Below are 26,439 nucleotides of genomic sequence, written 5' to 3' on the forward strand. Positions count from 1 at the left end.
TTTACTGTTGGGACTGTATTGGACAGGTGATGAGCAGTGTCTGGTTTTCTCCACACATACCGCTTAGAATTAAGGCCAAAAAGTTCTATCTTGGTCTCATCAGACCAAAGAATCTTTCTCACCATCTTGGAATCCTTAAGGTGTTTTTTTAGCAAACTCCATGCAGGCTTTCATGTGTCTTGCACTGAGGAGAGGCTTCCGTTGGGCCACTCTGCCATAAAGGCCCCACTGGTGGAGAGCTGCAGTGATTGTTGACTTTCTACAACTTTCTCCCATCTCCCGACTGCATCTCTGGAGCTCAGGCACAGTGATCTTTGGGTTCTCTTTTACCTCTCTCACCAAGGCTCTTCTCCCCCAATAGCTCAGTTCAGGGCTGGACTGGGACAAAAATTTGGCCCTGGACTTCATCATGACCAGCCCACTTTAATTTTGAGTGTCTCAATCAGCACTTCCCCTTACATCAGAGTGTCCCCCCTCTCCTCCCCCTCCCACGTGTACTCACAGTTTTGAAGGCAGCTTCTCGTTCCTCTCTCCAATCATGTGATAAGTGACAAGTGATAAGAGGAGAGAGGATGGAACGTCTGCCAGCTGTCTATCTCCCTCTGCAGGCTGGAGGGAGCAGAAAGCCTAATGCCCTCTCCAGCAAGTGACGGCAGCTGCTGCCCCTAACAGGAGTGAAATTGCGATCACTCACTGTCAGAGAGGAGCAGCTCCAGGACTGCACCTGACCGTCCCACTGAGCCATCGGCCCACCAGGAAACTCCCTGTAGCCCCGATGGCTCAGTTTGGCCGGTCGGCCAGCTCTAGGAAGGGTTCTGGTCATCTCAAACGTCTTCCTTTTAAGGATTATGGAGGTCACTGTGCTCTTAGGAACATAAGAATTTTTTTTGTAACCTTGGTCGGATCTGTGCCTTGCCACAATTCTGTCTCTGAGATCTTCAGGTAGTTCCTTTGACCTCATGATTCTTATTTGCTCTGAAATGCACTGTGAGCTGTAAGGTCTTATATAGACAGGTGTGTGGCTTTCCTAATCAAGTCCAATCAGTATAATCAAACACAGCTGGACTTAAATGAAGGTGTAGAACCATCTCAGGGATGATCAGAAGAAATGGACAGCATTTATATATGAGTGTCACAGCAAAGGGTCTTAATACTTAGGACCATGTGATATTTCAGTTTTTCTTTTTTAATATCTCTGCACAAATGTCAACAATTCTGTGTTTTTCTGTGAATATGGGGTGCTGTGTGTACATTAATGAGGAAACAAAAATTAACTTGAATGATTTTAGCAAATGGCTGCAATATAACAAAGAGTAAAAAATTTAAGGGGTCTGAATACTTTCCATCCCCACTGTATATTGTACTATATATTTATATACAGTGTATATATATATATATATATATATATATATATATATATATACTGTATATATCAATGATAAAATAATAGTACTTGGCAGTGTGGTGGATTTGTATGGAAGACACAGGGGGACATTTACCCTCTGGGCCAGTACTATTACAATATACTGAGCCACATAGTGGGCATTACATAGCTATAAGCTTCCACTTGATCAAAGCATCTGTCAAAGATAAGTCTTCCAGCACTAACTTCTATTGCGGCTATTATTTATCTGAATGCCAAGAGACATAAAGGAAGAATTGCTGAAGGATGTGGATAGGGGTGTCTTTTAGAAACATGCATGTCCTTTACAACCATACACTGTTCATCACACGCACCAGTCAATGATGGCATTTTTTGCACTGTGCATTTTTACGAAATCTGCCTATACTATGAAAGGACCACTTTGTTGTAATTGCCCCTAAGGCCAAGATTTCCAGTCCACCCCTGAATACTGGTAATCATTTCAACAACAACAATAATAATTATAAAAATATCTCTTAAGAGACCCCACAAAGGACCAGTATTTGTGAGTATAATTTAATTTTTATAACGACACTTAAACATTTGAACAATTTTTGAACTCCAATGTTATTTTTTTCGTTTTATTTTTATTTTTTCGTTTTTTATGTAGCTGATTGACACAGTAAACCCATGGAACTGTAGCTTTAAAATCTGCAGATTATACTTTATTCTGCAGAGTCTTAAAAGTTAATTTCCTATTGTCTGCTGAAAAGCATTTTGTAAGTTACTTGTTGTTCACTGAGACAGTGCCTTATACTCTTAGCCTTTTAAATATGGCTTGACTTCCATTAAACTTGCATCCACCAGCACTCCTGCAATCTCCTCTTTGCTGTCAGTAATCCACGTTGATAGATGCCCGGTTGGTGTCAGTGAATCCTCCTGTGTACATTGCGTGAGTTCACTATATGACGTGCCTGAAAGCTTTCTGAGAATATTTGGCATAGGTTTGGTTGCTTGCACAGTATTAAGTAATAATGCATCAGGAACCTGCAAGCAGACAGACAGAAATAGATATTTGACAGGCAAAGGAGCCTCTCTTTTTTCACGGGGGCAGCCTGAAATGTATTCAAAGTCACAGACTGGAGGATTTTCATTAGGTGCTGACATATGCAGGCCTGGACGATACAAGCAAATGCAAAACTGACAAGATTGTTAGTCAAGCGTATCAGCAATTTACAGCAACCAGAGAGTACTGAAATGCTTTGAATATTCAATTGCAGGAGACATTTGCAATAACCACTTTTTTTTTCATTTGCATGAAGATAGAAATCACCTACTTATACTTAAAGTAAAACTCTAAAGCATGTGTGACGATGTTGAGCTGCTCAAATTTTTAATATGTATATGACAAAAAGGAAAATTGATTAAAAATATTTATAGAAGTTTTTGGTTTGTTTTTTTATACCAAGGAGCAATAGAGGACCGGCTAGCTAGAACCCCACTGACATACTGTAAAAATAATTTTTTTCAATTTTATTTTATCTGATTAGGTCACCTTTATGCCCCACCCTTGATTCCCCCAAGCCGTACTGAAAACATCCACAGCGTCTTAACATGTTAATAACACTTGAATGTTTTTTAATGTGTTTGTATATAATGGTTTTAACGTTATCCTATTAAAAACTTTCAATTTTTTACCTAATCTCTAAGTACATTTGTGGAGTGTAGTTATCCTTTAAAAATTAATACATACCTATCAAGCTCATTCCCTCTGTGTAAATAATGCTTTCAGTATTCACCAAGAAGTAAGGCCCCTTTCACACGGGCGGATAGAATGGTGCTTTTAGCTGCGGATTTTCTAGTTTTCCACCGCAGCCAAAGGCACACAATGCTTTCCTATGGCCCTGTTCACACGCAGCGTTTAACTGCGATTTCGTTACGTGCAGTTCGGTGCGAATAGAAAAAATAGAATTGTATGCGTCCAGGTGCGATGTAGCGCAGCTATATGCACATAACCTCAGGTAATCGCAGTCTTTTGTGTCAACTGCAGCTAGCAGCGTGAAAGAAAAAAAAAACACCTGGAAGCACATCCTAATCAGCAGGTGTACCTGGGAAATGACACAGGAAGTTGAGAGGGATAGAGGAAAGGGGAGAAGACAGCATGGCGGCAAGAGACATCTCACATGAGGCCATTATAGCACTGGTGCCTGCCCGACCAGAGTTATGGGACTCAGAATGCCCAGGATATGCTGACCGAGTGCTGAAGAGAGCAAAGTGGGAGGAAGTCTACAAATATGTCACACCGAACTGGGACGAGATGTCTGCAACTGAACAGGATAACCAAGGTGAGTGCAAGGTTTGTTGTGTCTATGCAGCAAGGTACACATGCATCATAGTGAAGATTATAACCCCTAACCCCCTAATGATCAGGCCATTTTATAGCAATACAGCACTGTGTCACTAACAATGCTGCAAACAAACTAAATTGAATGGGAAACCAATGGTTGGAGTCTTCCCTATAGTGTTGTCCGGGTGGGAGGGGGCAGATCTGTCTCGACTTTTGTCCCTAACATGTGTTATGTTTTTATATATTGCAGGAAAGGAGATTTATACACGTTGGAGGTCCCTGCGCGACCGGTACAAAAAAGAAGTCAACGAAGAGAAGGCTGCGGAGAGAAGCGGAGCACCCTCAACTCGTCGCAGGCCTAACCCCCATGCAGAGGCTTTGTCAATTTTGAGGCGCACCACCGAGATGTGCGCATAGTATATCCATTTATTTTACTTAGCGATTTGTAACCAGTATAGGCGTATTCATGTTTTTAAAGTGTAATGTTGTTATTGTTACCTAGAACTGTGTCAAGTGTCCCTGTGAGAGCAAGCGCAAGGCGTGAAAGTTCGTCACCATCACCATCAGGAGACGATGACACCAGTCAAGAAACCACAGAGACAGTGTCATCCCAAGAATATCATCCATCCACTCAAGAACCTGCGGTATGTATTTTAAAAATGTCACAATCTCTGTCCACAAAAAACATATTACTTACATTTTGAAAGGGCAGCTGGTGTTGGTACAAATGTTGGAGAAACAACAACGGCTTATTTTTGCGCAAAGTGTCACTTGTACTTCTGGCTTTGGAGGTCTTCAGTGAGATCAGTTTTTTGCGGCAAAACAAGTACCTGTGTCTGATCTATTCTAAACAGGTGCTGCAAGCTCAGACACGACTTCAATATTTGTACAAGCATCATCATCATATGCTGTTCACTAAAGTGTGACCTCAATATCAGAAGCATAATCTATATATTCTAACTATTGCAGGCAAATCCAGATAGGAGAGTCCGGTCTACTTCCACCACCCGTCGAACACGCCTTACTCAACAAGAGACACCTTTTGAGGAATATTTCAACCGTATCATTGCAGAGATGAGAAACCAATCACAAAACCAGGCCAAAGATGAAGAATTCTTCAACATCTCAGACCCAGATGTTATGTTCTTGAGAATGTTGCTTTGTGTCATCAGGGAGATTCCTGCAGATAAGCGCACTGAGGTCAGGGGTGATATACATGCCTATTTAACGTATATCGTGTCCGCTTGCAAAGAGCAACGCCCATATCCTAAATTTCAGCCATGGGCTATGGGTTTTAATTCACCTAGTGGCTCTTTCAGTAGACCAATGCCCAGTCAGCAGTGCCATGACACAACATCTGCCATTAACCCTTATGCAGGACCCCCACCACTGTATACACCTTACCCATCTAATCCTGGTTACCAAAGGATGCATGTGCAGCCACACCCAGTGTCTTCACCCTCATCTTCCCATTCAGGATCACCCGTAGATTTTGGCAGTGAACCAAGCCACTAATGTTTACAACCAACCCCAGATTCCTCCATCTACACTGAACTGTACGCACAGAAGAATCTCCCACTGTCCCAAGCTTATATGTGTTGCTACTTGGCCCCACTTGCTCTCACAATACCTGAACATTCTGATTGGGTGCTAGCATTGTTTAGGTTGAGAGCCTTGGCCCAGTGGGAGATAACCCCATCTACACAGTGCAGTGTACATGGAGACATATTTTGCACTTTCTCCATCTAGCCAAATATTTCTGAACTATTTACTGCACTCAGTGTCCATCTTTAAAGTCTAAAAAAATGTATAAGGCCCCTTTCACACATGCATACACATATGTCCGTATTTCATCCATCTGTTTGCGGATGAAATACAGATATACATGCATCCCTATATTTTTATATATATATTCCAAAGGAATTAAAAAGTTGTCTATACTTGCAAGCATTCAATGTTTTCTAAGGTTTGTCTATTTTTTCTAGACCCTGTGCGTAGCAAAAGATAGAAATAAAAACAATTTAAATTGTAGAAAATTGTCGACTACTTTATTTAAGGCAAATGTGAAAACTGGCACAAAAACTTGAAAACTGTGATAAAGAACAGTAAAACTTTGACATGTAAGGTCCATGCAACACCGGTAACAAATTTACACATAGTCATATTGCCATGGCAGCTGTCCATCTTCAGTCAGAAAGTAATCTGTGAAATGTTCACGGACTTGTAGGGCCTGATTACTTGGACGAGTGCCAGTAACATGACCCATGGGTTCTTCAGAAACAGGGGTTTCGGTGGCCACGATCTCCTTACCCCTCAAAAAATTGTGGAGAACACAACATGCCAGAACCACATTGACGGCATGATTGACTTCTAGATGCATGGCTGTCATCAAAACACGCCATTTGGCAGTGCAAATGCCAAATGAGCACTCAACCATTCTTCTAGCTCTGCTGAGTCAATAGTTAAAAATTCGCTCAGGGTCTGAGCAGGTGAGTAGATAAGGCAAATGCCTCATCTCTGAGCACTACAAATGGAAGATCCGGTCCAGTAGTGCCAGGGAGAGGCCTTGACCGTGGCACCTGAAATTCGCCATATTGAAACCGCCGGCCCATTATGGAATTTCTGAAAATTCTAGAATCTCCAGAACTCCCATACGCTCCAACGTCCACAGCGATGAATATCATATTTGCATCGCTGATTCCTAGGAGCACAATGGAAAAGTATTTTTTGTAGTTGAAAAAGCGGGAACCGGATTTTGGAGGTGTCACGGAAGGGATGCCTAACACAGGCATCCAGCACAGAATAAACAGATCAATGGGCTGCACTGAGGAATGAGGCTCGAAAGGTAAGTGAAAATATAAATATTTATTAAGGAAAAAGGCACACCTGCAAACCAAACAAACACAGCAAACCATAAACAAGCAAGAACACAAATAATACACAGCAAACCCCAAAACCCTAAACTAACTAACTAACTAACTATATACATGGAAAGGGAACACATATATAACAAGGCAGGGATGAGAGACAAGGGGAACAGGAGGCCAGGTGGAGGAAGCGGAGCCAAGGCAGGGATCAGGGGACAAGTCACAGGTATAGGGAACAGAGTCCAGGACAGGAAGCAAATCAGGAACAGGTCTCAGGCAACAGGTCAGGCAGGGACAAGGCTAGCAGGAAGGATTCTGAAGCAATGAGCCTCAGTGAAGGGCGGGCTTATATACTTCCAAGCCATACCACTTCAGGTGCAGCTGGATTATTAGAATGTCTGTTTGCTGGGAGACACCCGCTGGTGACCACCAGAACTGCAACCTTTGATGGCAAAATAAACAGTGACACCAGCAGGCGATCCCAGCAACAACACCGTTCCTGACAGTTCCCCCCCCTAAGGAGTGGCCTCCGGACACTCCATTCTGCCCTTGACCTGACAGTACATGTAAATGGGGAAAAGTCCAGAAAAGTCTCCCCTGTGACTGCGGACTTCCTTGCGCTCTCCGGCCAGAGTCTCTTAACCAACTGGGAGGCATGCCACCCAAGTCCGACAATGGAACGTGTATCCCACCACCAGGGTCTGGAAGTTTAGATCTGGAAATAAAAATAGGCTGGGCAACGTGCTTCGGGTCATCGGGCTGGGCAGCAAGCATCGGGTCATCAGGCTGGGCAGCAAGCATCGGGTCATCAGGCTGGGCAGCAAGCATCGGGTCATCAGGCTGGGCAGCAAGCATCGGGTCATCAGGCTGGGCAGCAAGCATCGGGTCATCAGGCTGGGCAGCAAGCATCGGGTCATCAGGCTGGGCAGCAAGCATCGGGTCATCAGGCTGGGCAGCAAGCATCGGGTCATCAGGCTGGGCAGCAAGCATCGGGTCATCAGGCTGGGCAGCAAGCATCGGGTCATCAGGCTGGGCAGCAAGCATCGGGTCATCAGGCTGGGCAGCAAGCATCGGGTCATCAGGCTGGGCAGCAAGCATCGGGTCATCAGGCTGGGCAGCAAGCATCGGGTCATCAGGCTGGGCAGCAAGCATCGGGTCATCAGGCTGGGCAGCAAGCATCGGGTCATCAGGCTGGGCAGCAAGCATCGGGTCATCAGGCTGGGCAGCAAGCATCGGATCATCAGGCTGGGCAGCAAGCATCGGATCATCAGGCTGGGCAGCAAGCATCGGATCATCAGGCTGGGCAGCAAGCATCGGATCATCAGGCTGGGCAGCAAGCATCGGATCATCAGGCTGGGCAGTAAACACCGGGTCATCAGGCTGGGCAGTAGACTTGGCAGCAAGCACCGGGTCATCAGGCTGGGCAGTAGGCTTGGTAGAAAGCAACGGGTCATCAGGCTGGGCAGCAAACACTGGGTCATCAGCCTGGGCATTAGGCTTGGCAGCGAGCTCCGGGTCATCAGGCTGGGCAGCGAGCTCCGGGTCATCAGGCTGGAAGGCCGGGACATCAGACTGCAAGGCATCAGACTGGAAGGCCGGGACATCAGACTGCAAGGCATCAGACTGGAAGGCCGGGACATCAGACTGCAAGGCATCGGACTGGAAGGCCGGGACATCAGACTGCAAGGCATCGGACTGGAAGGCCGGGACATCAGACTGCAAGGCATCGGACTGGAAGGCCGGGACATCAGACTGCAAGGCATCAGACTGGAAGGCCGGGACATCAGACTGCAAGGCATCAGACTGGAAGGCCGGGACATCAGACTGCAAGGCATCAGACTGGAAGGCCGGGACATCAGACTGCAAGGCATCAGACTGGAAGGCCGGGACATCAGACTGCAAGGCATCAGACTGGAAGGCCGGGACATCAGACTGCAAGGCATCAGACTGGAAGGCCGGGACATCAGACTGCAAGGCATCAGACTGCAAGGCCGGGACATCAGACTGCAAGGCATCAGACTGGAAGGCCGGGACATCAGACTGCAAGGCATCAGACTGCAAGGCCGGGACATCAGACTGCAAGGCATCAGACTGCAAGGCCGGGACATCAGACTGCAAGGCATCAGACTGCAAGGCCGGGACATCAGACTGCAAGGCATCAGACTGCAAGGCCGGGACATCAGACTGCAAGGCATCAGACTGCAAGGCCGGGACATCAGACTGCAAGGCATCAGACTGCAAGGCCGGGACATCAGACTGCAAGGCATCAGACTGCAAGGCCGGGACATCAGACTGCAAGGCATCAGACTGCAGGGCATCAGACTGCAAGGCCGGGACATCAGGCTGGAAGGCGTCAGGCTGGAAGGCCGGGGCAGCAGGCTGGAAGGCGTCAGGCTGGAAGGCCGGGGCAGCAGGCTGGAAGGCGTCAGGCTGGAAGGCCGGGGCAGCAGGCTGGAAGGCGTCAGGCTGGAAGGCCGGGGCAGCAGGCTGGAAGGCGTCAGGCTGGAAGGCCGGGGCAGCAGGCTGGAAGGCGTCAGGCTGGAAGGCCGGGGCAGCAGGCTGGAAGGCGTCAGGCTGGAAGGCCGGGGCAGCAGGCTGGAAGGCGTCAGGCTGGAAGGCCGGGGCAGCAGGCTGGAAGGCGTCAGGCTGGAAGGCCGGGGCAGCAGGCTGGAAGGCGTCAGGCTGGAAGGCCGGGGCAGCAGGCTGGAAGGCGTCAGGCTGGAAGGCCGGGGCAGCAGGCTGGAAGGCGTCAGGCTGGAAGGCCGGGGCAGCAGGCTGGAAGGCGTCAGGCTGGAAGGCCGGGGCAGCAGGCTGGAAGGCGTCAGGCTGGAAGGCCGGGGCAGCAGGCTGGAAGGCGTCAGGCTGGAAGGCCGGGGCAGCAGGCTGGAAGGCGTCAGGCTGGAAGGCCGGGGCAGCAGGCTGGAAGGCGTCAGGCTGGAAGGCCGGGGCAGCAGGCTGGAAGGCGTCAGGCTGGAAGGCCGGGGCAGCAGGCTGGAAGGCGTCAGGCTGGAAGGCCGGGGCAGCAGGCTGGAAGGCGTCAGGCTGGAAGGCCGGGGCAGCAGGCTGGAAGGCGTCAGGCTGGAAGGCCGGGGCAGCAGGCTGGAAGGCGTCAGGCTGGAAGGCCGGGGCAGCAGGCTGGAAGGCGTCAGGCTGGAAGGCCGGGGCAGCAGGCTGGAAGGCGTCAGGCTGGAAGGCCGGGGCAGCAGGCTGGAAGGCGTCAGGCTGGAAGGCCGGGGCAGCAGGCTGGAAGGCGTCAGGCTGGTAGGCCGGGGCAGCAGGCTGGAAGGCGTCAGGCTGGTAGGCCGGGGCAGCAGGCTGGAAGGCGTCAGGCTGGTAGGCCGGGGCAGCAGGCTGGACAGCAGGCAGAGACACTGGCACAACAGGCTGAACAGCAGGCATTGGAACATCAGGCGCGGAGGCAGAAGTGGGGGATGACAGAATGGTATGGGTTGGGAAAAACTTCCGTTTCTTTTTGGTTTTAGCAACTGAAGATTTGTATGTGGGTACAGGGCTGTAGGTAGTGGATGCAGCTGGTAAGAGCGAAGAGTGGAAGGATGGTAAAACAGAGGGAGCAGAACTTGAGGGGAGATTCAATGGAACTGATGAAGGCAGCTGAGAAGTAGCAGAGGGGTTAAAGGCTGGGTAGGTACAGCAGGAGGAAACAGGGTACTGGTACTTCATTGGTAGCAGGGTGTATGGGTCAGAAATTGTGGTTGTTGGGGGTAATAGAGAGGAAGATATCCCAGCAGGCTGGTATCTGGACACAGAAATGGGTGGTTGGGAGCTGACAGAAGCTGAGTACAACAAGCTTGACCAGGCCTGTAATAATGGTTGCACAAAATCTGGTTTGCACACGGTTTGTCTGACCAGAGACTGCACTGAATCAATACATGCTGCAAGCACCTGTTTAGGACAAGCTGAGTATTGCTCAAAGAAAAAAGGTGAGTCATCTTCCAACAGCCACACCAAAGACTCTACCTGAGCTGCACTAAAAGGGGGTGTATAGTCATCACCTCCACTAGAGGCATCAGACAGAGCCAACTCTGTACAGATCCAAATCAATGGTTGCACATCCTCAAACAGAAAACTGCCCTGATCAACAAAAACATGGGCTATACGGATACATTCCAGCAGTTGCTCTCTAGTGTATTCACCTAATGTCTGACGACAAAAATCTCTGTCATCTGTTGCCAGAAGCGAAAGATACAGGATATCATCCAGATGCATTTTTCTTGCCAATAGCAAGTGTCCAGATCCTATTCCCAAGTGCAGCCGATCTGTTAGTATGGCTTCAGAATTCTGTCACGGAAGGGATGCCTAACACAGGCATCCAGCACAGAATAAACAGATCAATGGGCTGCACTGAGGAATGAGGCTCGAAAGGTAAGTGAAAATATAAATATTTATTAAGGAAAAAGGCACACCTGCAAACCAAACAAACACAGCAAACCATAAACAAGCAAGAACACAAATAATACACAGCAAACCCCAAAACCCTAAACTAACTAACTAACTAACTATATACATGGAAAGGGAACACATATATAACAAGGCAGGGATGAGAGACAAGGGGAACAGGAGGCCAGGTGGAGGAAGCGGAGCCAAGGCAGGGATCAGGGGACAAGTCACAGGTATAGGGAACAGAGTCCAGGACAGGAAGCAAATCAGGAACAGGTCTCAGGCAACAGGTCAGGCAGGGACAAGGCTAGCAGGAAGGATTCTGAAGCAATGAGCCTCAGTGAAGGGCGGGCTTATATACTTCCAAGCCATACCACTTCAGGTGCAGCTGGATTATTAGAATGTCTGTTTGCTGGGAGACACCCGCTGGTGACCACCAGAACTGCAACCTTTGATGGCAAAATAAACAGTGACACCAGCAGGCGATCCCAGCAACAACACCGTTCCTGACAGGAGGCTTGATGAGCCGGATGTGTTTCCCATCTAACGCCCCAATGCAGTTTAGGAAGTTGGTCTTCTCCCAAAATTCCTCCGCTATTTCCTCCCACAGACTGGATGTTGGTTCCGGCATAACTGATGTTTTCAGTTCTTCCCATATAATAAGACAGGTATCGTGCACTATGGTGGATACGGTGGAAATTCCCATCAGAAATTGATGATGGAGGGAGGTGAAACTGGCACCAGTGGCAAGGTATCTGCAATACAAAATTGATAACAATTCAGAAAATATAAAAAATAGTAAAATAAAAAAAATAAAAAATAAATCAATATACATATGAAGTTCTACATGGTAACAAATAAACATCAGCACCTATATAAGCTGCTGACTTTTAACACATCGCAGCCCAAAGATGAAACATCCCTCGGCTCTGGTAGTAGGTGCTGGCATCCAAACAGGAAGCCTTGTGGTGGGTGGGTCTAATAAAAAAAATAATTTGGTGGTACCTTGCTTGTTAATGCAAAATTCTGCCTTTGTGTTCAGAGCTCACCTACATAATTATTAACTACTGAAATATTATGATGTTTCCTATTTGCATAAAAAGACATTCACGATTTTCACTAGAAATAAAACACCAGAAAATAGTAAACATTTTCTTTGTTGGGACAGAAACGTTATCCGCCTCCACACAAATTAGGCCCTATCACATATGGACATGATAAATATATGGTAAGGATAAAAAAAAAACTGACTCTGCAAGGCACGATAGATAGTTTTCAAGGATAAAAAATAATGGTAATGGTAGTAATGTGCGAAAAATCACTGTTGTGATATAGATTAGGTCACAGATTTATCTATATATATATATTTATACATAAACACTATTGCCAATATTGGCTAAACCTGCATGTACATGAATTTAAGCATTTGTTCAACATATGGAAAACCTGCCTTAAAGTAAGTAACAGACATTCTTCTGGACTAATGCTTCTTCGCATATTGGTCGTGGTTCTGGTCAGGCGTCCTCCCCATGAGTCCTCAGCTCACTGAACATGAGGGCAAAGTAGCCGATCGATAGGCGCTGGGACGTTAAGGGATGGACCCAGTAACGAAGAGGACGTCGCCTACTCTGGATCGCTCTTCTCGTCTTCATCCTCATCATCAGCAATATGAGCATTGCAAGCAAACTACCCATATTTGCATTCATTTTTCAAAAAAAAACTCTGGCACAAAACTGAACACTCCTCTCCCTGCAAAACACACACTCAGCCAGAGAACAAAGAAACAGGTTTGAAATACAGAGGACCAAAATGCATCATGGGTACATTCCAGAGACCAAAAACATAAATAAATAAAAGGGTTGCTATGGGAATAACACTGCAGTTAAAACCCAACCGCACAAAAACGCACGTAAACGCAGTTAATCGCACTGTACAAACGCAGCTGATCGCTGTGCCTTGGAGCCTTGAATATCGCAGAAAAAAATAAACATGCTAAACTGCGGCAGAACAGCCGCCCGTGTGAAAGGGGCCTAATCCATTAGTTGCAGGTACCTACTAATGCTGATGGTCAAGTTGCTGTTACTTGTACAATTGCTGCAGCCACCAGTCAATAAATGAAATATGTGTGATCGTGAATGTTAAATCAACATGTATTGGTAATGCAGATGCCATTTAACCTAATATATAATTTGGGATGGAGCCTAAAGTATATGTAAATTACTAAAATCTCATTTAAGCGTTTCCATATAATGTAATGTCAATAAATATGTATATATATATATATGTATATATATATATATATATATATATATATATATATATATATATATATATATATATATATATATATATATTTATTTCTTTATTTTTCTTTTAATCTGCAGCTTCCATTAAAAAACAAATGTAGTGTTCCAATTGTGCTGTTGAGTTGTCACTGAGACTTGGCTGCAAAGAGGTCCAGGAGATCAGCAGCAGAGATCAGCAGCATTGCGAGGAAACTTAGGAGGTAAAAAAGGTGAAAAATTATGTATTTTATTATAAAAAAAATTGCAATTGTTTATAATACATATTGAGGTTGATTTACTAAAACTGGAGAGTGCAAACTCTGGTGCAGCTGTGCTTGGTAGTCAATCAGCTTCTAAATGCAGCTCGTTGAATTAAAGGATACGTTTCCATTTTCCAAAAAAATTATAAATGCACATTTTTTTTCACCTGCAAAAAAATGTGCTTTTATTATTTTTTGTTGCAGGAGCATGGAAAGCATTGCACCAGGGATCCACAAGTCGCTGATGCCATGCAGGTCTCCTGCACACTGTCAGTGTTATCTACTTGCCCATACATCCTGTATGGGTAAGCCAATACTCCCTGACAGGAAGACTCAATGAAATACCATGGCGCTTCACAGTGCCGTGGTAGTTCATTTAGAACTACAACCTGGCAGCCACTAAGAATGTCGGGGCTTGTAGTTCATTCAGACACACAGAAGCTCTGTGTCTGAATGACATGGCCAGGAGGGCAGAGCCCCGCATGGCCACACTGTTTTTCAAACTGTGGCAGCTAGTATAGGGAACTTATTCCCATACTGCTGCCACAGGGAGGGTTGCAGTGGGCAGCGGCTGCAGCACTGGGAGGTTACATGTTCCAACCTAAAATTGGGTGGAACATGTAACATGTTCCCAAAGGTGAACTTATCCTTTAAACTTTGACAACAGAAACCTGGAAGTTGAATAGTTTCTATGCAGAACTGCATCAGATTTTTCACTCTCCAGCTTTAGAAAATCAAGCCGATTACTAAAGTGATTATAAAAGTTGTATTTTTTGAAAAATAACAAACATGTTATACTTACCTGCTCTGTGCAATGGAATGGTTTTGCACAGAGTAGCCTTGATCCTATTCTTTTTGGGTCCATTGCCAGCGGTCCTGGCTCTTCCCCCCTGCCGAGTGTCCCCATTGTCAATTCACACACAGGGCACAGCTCTGCCCTGAATGCGTAGAATGCATTAAAGTAATACAATTTCTGCCTTTAAAACCACTTTAAAGAAAACTAAGCAGTATATTTATAAAACAGTGAATGTGACTATGAAGGTTCTCATTTATCCTGGTCATGGTATATCTAGATACTAAATCACATTCAGCTGGACTTTTTCTGTAATATTGAATATGTTTTGTAGTTTACCAAGACACTTCTTCAGTTTCTAGAGTGCCAAGAAGATACGCCAGAATTTATATTCACACCTTAGAACACCTTGATCCAATCACAAAGGAATGTACAAATGCTGAATGTACACATCTTGCCCAAGAGCAGGATGAGAGGTGTGAAATGTATGGTGCCATCCTGTCCTAGTTACATCACACCATTGTCAGTGTTAAAAAGCCTGCATAGGTGTTAATTCCTTGATTTACAAGATTACAAGGCTATAGATATGAATTGTTGTCAAATTGAGATGTTCAAACTTGTGCAAGAAATATGGTGACAAAGGCACCCACCCCTGTTCAAGGATGGTTTTTCCATTTTGACATAGAAGGCCACATTCGTGCCTTTTGCGAACTGTGTACCCCACTGTTCTCAAAAGAATGCCACTTTTCCTTAAGTGTTAGGAAGACTGCTGCTTCTCACTCTGTAGAATTTGTCATCTTTTGTTGGACCACTCATTTGTTAATAGCTTGTTTTGTTTCCCCAATGTACAGCTCTTTGCATTCCTACCTACACTGCACTGCATATACCAAGTTGGGTCTTTGGGTGCAGGCTAAACTTTGGCTGTTAAGGCGTTCATATGAACATAGCCAAACTTTTGCTCATCCAGTGGAAGCCAAACATCACATATGTCTACCCCCTCTTTATATGGTAGCTTCCCACTGTCAATGGTTGCTAGCACCCCTAGCAACCACAGACATCACCAGCACCATTAACTTATATGGTTGGGAATATAACAAAAGAGACGGGGATAGCAACGACCTCACTGCCCAAAAACTGCTCAAACTGAACCCAGGACAGTTCAGCTCATCCCTATTAAGGATGTAAATGCAGTTTATTGCTGGGCTTTGTGGACACAGGGATGCACTATTTGTTACAGATCCTTCTGCATTTTTCCAAAACAGCTACATACAGGATGACTATATTACACTTGTGTGTTTTGTTTTGCCTCACTGCTACTGTCACTAACTAGTTTTTATTTGCAGAGTGGCAGCAACACTTTTTGGCTTTCAGCCAATCCTTTGGCATATTGTCAAAAACACATTTGTGTCCTCAGCAACATGGTGACACACTGTGCCGTTGACAAAAATTGTCAGTATTGCAGAAACACGCCAGCATTATGCAGGTAAGAAGGGTTTAGTATTCCTTTTAGGGTGGGACTTCACCCAATCTCAAGTCAGTCTGAGCTAGCCTTCCTCTCCCCTGCAGGGTATTTTTACTGGGGGTGAAGCTGCTAGCGGTGTGGTGTGTGGAAATAGCAGAACCCTGCTACCACCACCTACAGGGGAGCTCCAGCAGATGGTGATAAGTGAGCCACATGTCTTACTCAGGGGCCGTCTTTAATATTGATTGGACCCTGGGCCAAACTTTTCTTAGGGGCCCCCTCCCCATGCAGTTTTGCTCTCCACCTGCTCTGAGACATACAATAAATAGCAGCTAGACTCAAAATCAGTTTACTGAATCAGATCAGGTAGCTATTGCGATTGGTTGCCAGAGGTTTTTAGTGTATCATTATCACTCACTGACTGGTTGCTAGAGGTTACAGAACACATTATAGCTCACTGGTTAGTTGCTAGAGGTTACAGCACATGATTTCTGCTTGTTGATTGGTTGCTAGAGATTACTGTGAATATGATCTCAGGGGGGCATGATATACATATCAATGCTGCTGGCCACCTCTATTTACATATGAATGCCAGTAATTTACATGTAAACACAGGGTCTCCAGGTGAGTCATCTGGGACACAGCACAGGACTAAAACCTCAAGGGGCAAGAGAATTTAAACCAGCATAGTTGGCAGGTATGAAGCAGCCACTCAACAATGTCAGGGCCCAGGGCAGCTGCCCCTTTTGCCCTGCCTTAAAAACGACCCTGGTCTTACTCTAAGTGGACCAAAAAATGCTGCCATTTGTGACTGCATAAGTCCATTGGATTTATCTGCAAGCCAACTATAACTTATAGTTCTACTCCATGGACTATTTTGTATTGGCAGATCAGTTGCTGCAAAAACAGCCTGGAATCAGCAGTCAGCTAAGGAACTACTGACACCAGCCACTGACCACCAAAGTAAGGGATACTTTACAACTGACCATGATAGTAGAGGGCCACGTAACCACAGACCACCATAGTAAAGGAGCACCTTATCACAGATCAACAAGGTAAAGGGGCATTTTACCACTGACCACCATTGCAAGTGGGCACTTTACATTTTCCACTTAGTGCAAAATAACATATGGGAAATATGTGACCATACCCACCCAATCCTAACCCTAACATGGGTATGAAAATACCTATGTGATTCTTTACCTTTATACAGCATCCCCTTCCAAAAGACAGACTTGAATAAACTGGCACACAGTGTGGTTGGTTTATTAAAGGATTACAGACTGTGCACGCTACCAAAGTGTATGTTCTCTTTGCAATCTCACTGTTTACTCAGCTTAGTGAGTAGAGCGCAGTTACATTCAAATTGAATACCCAATCATGTCCAGGAAAAATCTAAAAAAAAAAACAGGATTTTTGCTTGCACATGATTGGATTAAATTTACCACATTCACCTTGTTTACAAAGCTAAGTGAACCATTTCTTTTTTTTTTGTAAATTAACCATATTATCTTTTTGCTATAAATTGCAAAGTGGGGTGCTCCTTTATTGCAATAAAATGCTACTCTATAGAGGTGATGCAGTCATGCACTAAAAATGTAATCTGAAACTGATGATTTATTTAGATTTATGAATCTTTTTTCCAGTGATGTCACACCAGAAGCTGAAGTAAATATTTGATTGTAGGCCTTTCCTCCCACAAACTATGGGTGTTTATTGCTTCCATAGAATGTGTGTGAGAAGTGTGTGTTTACCCATAAAGTGCTCCTGTTCCAAAATAAAGCAGCCATAAGTTCCCTACAAGAGAAGAAGTACTATATGCTCATCTCCCCGGCTGCCTTTGTGTCCTAGTCTGTTCCACCGTTATGGTAGTTTCAGAAACCTGTTTCTCATGATTGATGTTATTGTTCCTTTCTACAGACCTTATATAATTACAGAATTCAACTGTGATTTAGGGGTTGGAGGAAGAAACCACAGTGCCTGGTGGAAGACACCGGCATCTGACACTTTAGGAAGTGTCAAATGCTCAAGGACAGAAGACAGCCAGGTAACCATACTACACTTCTTGCAGAGAATATTCAGGCTGTTTTTTCTATTTTAGAACCTGACTTTTAACCATTTTCATTTACTGTATTTTTCGGACTATAAGGCGCACGTAAAAGCCTAAATTTTCTCACAAAATCGACCGTGCGCCTTATAATCCGGTGCGCCTTATATATGACCTGTTGACATCGCTGGAGTTCTTTGGTTAATGCACCCGGAATGATGGCAAGCACCGAATTAGTTTTCTTCACTTGGGCTTTAACAGTATCTGTCAGATGGGCGCGCATGGAGTCACAGATCAATAGGGATGGAGATTCGTGGAAAAAGCCACCCGGTCTCTTGACGTAAACCTTCGGACTATAAGGCGCACGTAAAAGCCTAAATTTTCTCACAAAATCGACCGTGCGCCTTATAGTCCGATGCGCCTTATATATGGAAATATCCATTTTATCAGCCGGTCGTTGCTAGTGCGCCTTATAATCCGGTGCGCCTTATAGTCCGAAAAATACGGTATTCACCTAAGAAATAGAAATGGACAACTTTCATTGAGGTCTGAGCCAATGGCTTAGCTGGTCATGGTGGTTCATTTGAATAATGCATCCTCTGTTTTTAACTTGTTATGTCTGATGTTTTCTCTGATGAAATTTTTGTCCAAAATTTAAGACATTTCGCTACCACTGCACTTTTATAAATGTTAAAGAAGTTATGGATTTTTCCATGGTAAGTATGCATATTACAACAGTTAGCACATATCACGTGATATTTTTCTAACGCACAAGTTGTAGGTTGTAGAGCTGAGAATCAGGGTATAACCAAAGCTGACTATCATTTATATGTGCTCAAACAGTGCATGGAGAATCCTTCTTCACAGATCTAGATAAGAAAAGCTCCCCTAACAGGGGAACAATAGTCCATGATTAAATGAACAGATTCTTTGTTAATCCAAATTTTTGGGACAAGTTGCTCAGTGTAAATGGAGCATAGTGGAACCTAATTTCCTTCAAAGAATGCATTACTCAAGAAATACATCAAAACCTTCCACTGGTGACAAATCACCTGTTGAGTGAGCACCTGAAGACAAGACACCGTGAATGATGAATTTGCAGCTAATAATTGATCAACGTACTTTAGGGACTTTTTTTCCACTAGATTGAACTAGATTAACTGATGCTGAGGATAATAACTGGGACATCTGGCATCAAAAGCTGGAATGTTCTTTATTCTTCACCCCATTAGAGGTGGAAGTATAAAAGTACTTATTTGTAACACTGTTAAACGGTCATTATCTTGGATTACTAGTGTAAGTTTGAGAAAAGTGTTGTCAAATACTTTTTGGGTTAGTTGTGATATATTTCTCATAAAACCAGTTATTAGAGAACAATTAAGACAACAAAGTGAGTTATTATTGATATCCAGGAAACACTGCTATTGTGCTAAAATCAGTTTTGCTTTATCTGAATTTTCTGTATCCCGTGGCAAACAGAATCCAGACAGAACCTCACAGTCACTGGAAGTATACTTCCTGAATAGGGATGAGTGAATTTGCCCGGTTTCAGTTTGTGAATGGTTTTGCAAATCTGAACTTTACAACCCTATTGCAGCCCATAAGGGGTGAATTGTGTTATTCAACTCTGGGCATGTGTATAGCTACAGTACTAGGCAAGCTATTGTTAAAAAAGACTGGGCACTGCCAAGGGGAAATTGGCAGCTCTTCTTCCACTGACACCATGTGAGCCCACCCTTTTATAGAAAGAGGACTGGGTTATCTATTCCTTCAAATTATTGTCTTTTGTGGACAAAAGTTTGTGATTTGCAAATTCCCAAATTCCAAGGATTCACAGTCGATGCAAACCTGTGGAAGTGGTAAACCCAAACCTCATCCCTATCTCTGAAGGGTGTTCCCGCATCTTGTATCATTAATTATGTTTAAACCCAGTTCCAATAAGTTGAAAGCAGATTGGTGATGGAGAGAAATGTTATAGTACTGATATTATATACACAACAATTCCTATGCTAACAATGATAGTTGTCCATAACAGGATAAAATAAAACAAAATATGGTTCACATGCAGTGTTACCATATTTTTGTGAAATGCAAAAAAATGTAAAACAAAAAAGGTTTAATGCTCTATGTACTACAAAGGGAAAAGCTATGAAACACAACACATATCACAACCTAATACATAAACGATTACTAAAAAGAAAAAAAAAAGTTAAAGGGTATTCAGAAAAATAAAAAGGTGAAATAACACCCTACACCCCCCCCCCCCCCAGCACCACCCAGTCCTTGCTGTAGTTACCTCCATGAGTGATGTGCTGTTATTGCCCATGCAGCCGGCATAGCAGTCCAGGGATTTGAAATCACTGCTCTTCTTCAGCACGGTGCATTCTCTCCTGCCGTTGGTCCCCCCTCTTCCCTTGGTTCCCGGGTTTTCCCACTCTTACCGGGAACACAACCGCTGGCTAGGGGAGGGAGAGCGCTGTGAGACACAGGTAAACTCACATGTAAACAATGAAATGGGAAACAACTTTACTTCTGGTTTCAGATGCACCTATTCCAGGCCAGTACAGCCAGGGGAAACATCTAACCAAACCCACCTATGCTTGGTTAGATGGCATGAAGGGCAGGGGAGAAATTGGGGTCTAATGTCTCTATGAAGAGTACCTTTCACCTGCCCAAAGCTATCACATGGGGTTTATTAAGAATAAATAAATACAATTATAATAAAATATATCAAAATATATTTTAAAAATTGTTGTTGCCCTGCACACATGTGCAAATGCAAGCCCAGGGTGTGCGCGCTTATGTAAACCTCAGTCGCACCACACATGTGACATATCGCCGCAAAGGTCAGAGTAAGAACATTAATTCTAGCACAAGAGCTCCTAGTCAACTCTAAACTGATGAGCTGTAAAGGCTTTTAAAGTGTCACCTATGGTGATTTTTGGGCAGCATCATTTTTGTTTGTAATATCATAGGGGGAACACAATGAAATGTTTGATATCTATTAACTCAATGCCACCTTTTATATTTTAACCAAAAATGGGTATTATATTGTGTGTTTTTGCACTAAAATTACATTTACAGGCATACCCCACTTTTAAGTACACAATGGGGTTTATTTACTAAAGCTGAAAAGTGCAAAATCAGGCTCACTTCTTCATAGAAACCAATGAGCTTCTAACCCCAGCTTGTTCAATTAAGTTTTTGTAATAAAACATGGAAGCTCATTGGTTTCTATGAAGAAGTGAGCCTGATTTTGCACTGTTAAGCTTTAGTAAATAAACCCCATTGGGTACTTAAAAGTGGGGTATGCCTATATTATATTTTTCCTTGAAAATTTGCGTTTAATAAACAGTATATACAAGTATCATGTTACATAAATTTCCTCAGATAGGAAAAGGAACAAAAAGACAAAAGGGGTTGAAAAGAGAAAAGGAAAAGCAACTGTTTAACCACACCACGCTACCCAAGATGTTGAAGAGCCAAAAGGGTCCCTCCCCGTGAGATATTTGATCCATGGGTCTCAAGTTTTTTTAATCCTATAATTTTATCATTCAAGATAGATGAAAGTCTTTCGTTAATCATTATCCAAGATAATTTAGCCTTAAAGTGGTTGTAAATCCACAAAAGGAAACAAAAACCTGCAAGACAAAGGCATAATGAGCTTGTATGCATAGCATACTAGCTCATTATGAAATACTCACCTTAGACCCTGTAACGGTTCCCGTACCCCGCTCTGGCTGGCGACATCGCTCCTGGAGTTACTTCCAGGTATTGCGGGCTCCAGCGCTGTGAATGGCCGGAGACTCGATGATGTCACTCCCGGGGAGCCACTAGTGAAGGCACACTAGCTGAAACAATGGCACGAACATGCCATTGCTTCAGTGTGCATGTGCCGATGACGTCGGCACATGCTGATACAGGGGATAGCCCCTAAACCGTGCAGGTTTAGTAGATATCCGGGGTAGCTACAGGTAAGCGTTATTTTAGGCTTACCTGTAGTAAAGGGTTTACCACCACTTTAACCAAGTCAATTAGGACTATCAAAGAAGCTACTGACTTTTAATATACAGACACATGGGCATAGCATAAGGGGTCTTCAGGGGTCACAATCCCACCCCCACAGCTAGCTCCAGGAAGTCCATGCAGCCTCCCTGTCATATTATCATACCTTTCACGAAGTCTAGATCCGATCTGTCCTAGAGCCCCACAGCCACGCTCCAGTACTGGGATTCCACTTTGCCTTCCACAGTCCACACCCCTTCATTCTCATTGCCTGGGGAGAAGCTGTGAGACATTTCCTGAATGGAGAGGAGCACGTCGTGAGACAGCCCAGGATGGGGAAGAGTCTGTGCTGTGTGCTGGCAAATGGAATGGTAACCAAGCTCAGCGAGGTAAGAGGAGGAGAGTGCTGTCCTGTAGCCATGATAAAACCAATGTCACTGGGGAGATAAGACACTGCTCAGTGTCTCCTAGTCACCAGCTGGGATTCTCTGTCCCCCCAATCAGGGGATGACTGCTTACCCCACTTCCCTGACAACTGTGGAAAAGACACACACGCCCGAAAGGTGGCCTCCCCCCACACCTGCCAACACTGACAGTGAAATCTTCAGGCTTTACCCTCCCCCCCCCAGATCTAAGTTGCACCCCTCCAAGACCCTTGACTACCCCCTCCACCCTGCATGCTATGCCCAGCTACTGAGCTCCTTTCCCATTACAGCACTCTATACTGCTCCTCCTCTGCAGGGCTGAAATAACATTCCTTTACAACACAGCCAGTTAGCCACAATCTGAACAGGGTATATACTACTGCAACTGCACTGCCGTTTCGACCAGAGAATTTCACAGGTCAGAATGGCAACATAAAAGCTAGATACACCCATGGAAGATTGTGGCTGACAGACTGTGTGTAAAGGAATGGAATTTCAGCCCTGCCCTGTGTAGTGTAGGGGGGAGGAGCTGTATACAGTGCAAGGATGGGAAAGGAGCTCTGCCAAGGGGCCTGCCCGAGGTTATCCCTGTCTTCTGATTCTTCAGCAGTGATTCCTGTCCTCTGATGTAAGGATGAACTCTGGGGACTCAAAACTCTTAAACCACTTTGAGTATCTTGGTAATGCGGTGAGTGTATATGCATGCACAGTGGTAGCAGTAGGTGGTATTGGGGGGGGGGGGGGCAGGTCAACTTTTGCATCAGGCCCCCAAGCTTCAAGCTACACCTCTGTATAGACACCAGTCCAAGGATCCAGCACTGTCATCATCTGAGTCATCAGTTCTGGTCTTCAAGTCCTTTTCTTGTGGGAAGCTGGCTGTGACTTCCTGGTGTCTTACAGCTGACTTCCCACTGCGTATGTCTGAGACACCCTGTGCTTTCTCAATGGTCCCACAATCTCCTGGGACAAGTGATGTGTCCCAGAAGGTTGTGGAGGGTGACCTTTTCTCTACTCACCTAGGCGAGCAGAGCAGAAGTGGGAGCAGGAGGGTTCCTCTCACAAATCGGTACCCACTCCCAAAAAGAAAAATCACAATGATGAGATGGGGTGGTAGTTGCGTGGAGTCATGGTTGCAAAGTTCCCAGTATAAACTCTTAGAACATTATGGACTAGTTTACTGCTACTGTTAAAATCATGATTAGATGAAGCTGCAGGCCACACAGACTGGCCACACAAATTGGAGTTGTCATTCACACTCAGCACTATACTATATGCTGGTATGTGTTGTAACTTAATTGAAAAGCACTAGACAAATACCACCTTGTAACACAGCACAAAAATATGGAAGTGGCACTTCATCATTCCTGAAACTCAGCCTTCAACATGAATAAAACCTACTAGAAGGATACTACTAAGGAATGTGACAGTGATTTACGAGCTCATTTGTGCAGTGCTATTAAGTAGCAGTTCTGTATTCAGCAGGCCATATTCTAATAAGTGAAGTTGGATTTTTTACTGAAATATGACTGTTCCATGCATTTGGCTGGAGAAGCACGTGGTATGTGTAACTATTCAGTATTTACACTCCAATATATGAAAATGTTGCTACAATGTACAATTACACTGCTCAGCAAACAGACAGCTTCATTTACACAACAGCCCTGTGGATACACATGCAAAATAAACTCCAAGAGTGTTTAGTGTCTGTGACCTCATGTCAAAAGTAAGAGGATGCCTGGTTTGTTATTAAACAATGTTTGCTAATGCGACTTTTGTATCCTCAAGATCTTGTGGTCACCCTGTCACTGTAGCTGCGTATTTATGCTAATCACTGTTTGTTTTATTTTTTTGTTTGTATTGTAGGTTTGTTCAAGAACCGATGTGAATATGTCAAAAAAAATAACAGCTTGGGAGATTCACTGATCTGGAGCTTCAGCTGACCTCTGCACAAAGATGTGGCCATACAATAGCATACGAAGACTCATACTTGTCTTGTATTACCTTTTCAAGGGGGGGCCCTTGCACATTTTTGTGCAATAAATGTAAAAAAAAAATGTTATTTTAAAACATAAATATTTGTTTACTCAAGAGAAAATAACCCAGACCAAGGGAGCCTATTATGTCTAGCAATATTTTACTTACACTATATTACCAATATTATTGGGACCCCTATCTTTACACGCACATGAACTGGCATGAATGGCATCCCAGTCTTTGTCCATAGGATTCAATATTGAGTTGGCTCACCCTTTGCAGCTATAACAGATTCAAATCTTCTGGGAAGGCTGTCCACAAAGTTTAGGAGTGTGTCTATGGGAATGTTTGACCATTCTTCCAGAAGCGCATGTGTGAGGTCAGCCACTGATGTGAATGAGAAGGCCTGGCTATCTGGTTAAGGTCAGGACTCCACCTCAAACTCGCTCATCCATGTCTTTGTACCTTGGACAATGGACTTTGGTTTGTGCACTGGTACACAGTCATGTTTGAACAGGAAAGGGTCATCCCCAAACTGTTCCCACAAAGTTGGGAGCACAAAGCCGCCGTGAAGCCCAGAAGGAGGCGTCACAGAGTACCAGTTGCCCGGAGGAAGCGCTGTCCATGACCTAGATGGGGCTGGTGACCTGGAGGGTGCCTGCGACCCGACCAACCAGGGAGGGTTTCGACGGGTGGATTGTTTGCCACCCACCCAAAAAATATACCACCAGCCACCACTGGCTCCAAGGCTTAGCCAGCTTTGTTTGTTTTTTGGGGATTTTGGGGGGAGCCAAGAAAATGTTTGCCAGGGGTCCAATCAATATTAAAAACGGCCTTACGCAGACTGGTTGTACTGAAGTCGATCCATCGACCAACTTCAGTACAACCAGCCTTTCATGCGATTACTGCTGGTGGCTATAGCTATAGGGAAGGCTCCCCACCGGCAGAACAGTGAAGTAGCTTGGAATATTGGGATTTTGGAGTATCTTGGAATATTGCAAGTAACTTGAGGTATTTGTGAGTAATTTGAAGTAACTAGGGGTACAGTAAGTAATTTGGAGTAACTAGGAGTATGTGAGTACAGTGAATAACTTGGAGCATTGAGATTAACTGGGGCACATGGTACTAAGCAGGAGGAGAGGATGCTGTGTTGCCAGTGAGCAAGGAAAGCCTCTCCATTGAAAATAATGGAGGATGAAATACAGCCCCCGCCAAGCGTTGCAGCAGTAAGTAGGAGAGAACCAGATTTTCCTAGGCAAAGTCTGCTCCTCAAGTTGGCTACCTGCCAGAGTGTGCTGGGGATACCATCTGAGAGACAGAGCCTGGGCCAGCGAAAGCTCACTGCCATGTGTTGGACTACCACAGAGTATTGAGCCTGACCTGGGTACAGAGAGACAAAGTTGCTGCCAGGATAAGGACCTGTTGTACTGCCTACCAGAGTTGCCACGGGCAACCCAGAATGATCAGACACCTGATTGGAGGGATCACAGCTGCTGTGTTGCTGGGTCTGGTAAGAGAGCCTTGTGGCCATTACTTGTTACCACTGTTATAGACTTAGGAACTACCTACCAGCTACCCTCTATCACTATTACCACCTGCAGTTCCTACTGACTGCTTTTTTTTGTAAATTTGTTTTTATTAACAGTTTTTCAACACAAACAACACATACAAACATATGACCCAAACCCCCCCCCCCTCCCACCCATGCCCCTGTGCAGCCCCCCAGTCAAATACAAATCACCAAACATATTCATAGTCATCAACTGTATCCCACAGAGAAAAACCGACTCCCCAAAAAGTAATGATGCACCCTGACTCCGAATGCACAACAGAAAGACCCATAAAGCTCATAGCATCAATCTGCCCCGTGCACCTATTGGCTATCCAGGAGTCCTCTCCCCACTCAGCAAACTAATTCAAAGTATCTTTGGCGTCTAGCCAGCCCTGCCACACTTTCTCAAATTTTTTGGAGCATCCCCTACTAAGGTATGTGGCCTTGTAAAGTGGAAGTGCTTTGTTAATCAGGCTTTTCCAATAGGACACAGTAGGTGGTTCAGGCCTTTTCCAATATAGCAGAATGGCTTTACGCGCATAGAACAAAGACAGAGATATCATAGTCCTTTGTGCCCTTCTAGGAGCCAACTCCTCCACCAGCCCCAGCAAACAAACCGCGACCGTAAGAGGAATCGGCACCAAGAGGACTGTTTGGATGG

The 26,439-nt window shown here is 44.7% G+C and overlaps 1 protein-coding gene across 1 annotated transcript in view; it reads right to left on the bottom strand.

Moving 5' to 3' along the window:
• Nucleotides 1-2,182: 2,182 nt before the first annotated feature.
• Nucleotides 2,183-26,439, bottom strand: part of LOC143975853 (uncharacterized) — a 38,119-nt gene continuing 13,862 nt past the window's right edge. Inside the window, exons 2-3 of the mRNA XM_077478412.1 lie at nt 9,773-11,730; nt 2,183-2,410 (exon numbers count right to left, since the gene is read on the bottom strand). Of these exons, the coding sequence (XP_077334538.1) occupies nt 2,183-2,410; nt 9,773-10,804 (1,260 nt within the window). The 5' untranslated portion in view covers nt 10,805-11,730. The remainder of the gene's footprint in view (nt 2,411-9,772; nt 11,731-26,439) is intronic.

This window comes from Lithobates pipiens, unplaced genomic scaffold (assembly GCF_037356315.1).
Source record: "Lithobates pipiens isolate NorthernLeopardFrog02 unplaced genomic scaffold, aLitPip1_a1.2 Scaffold_13, whole genome shotgun sequence".
Taxonomy (NCBI): Eukaryota; Metazoa; Chordata; class Amphibia; order Anura; family Ranidae; genus Lithobates; species Lithobates pipiens.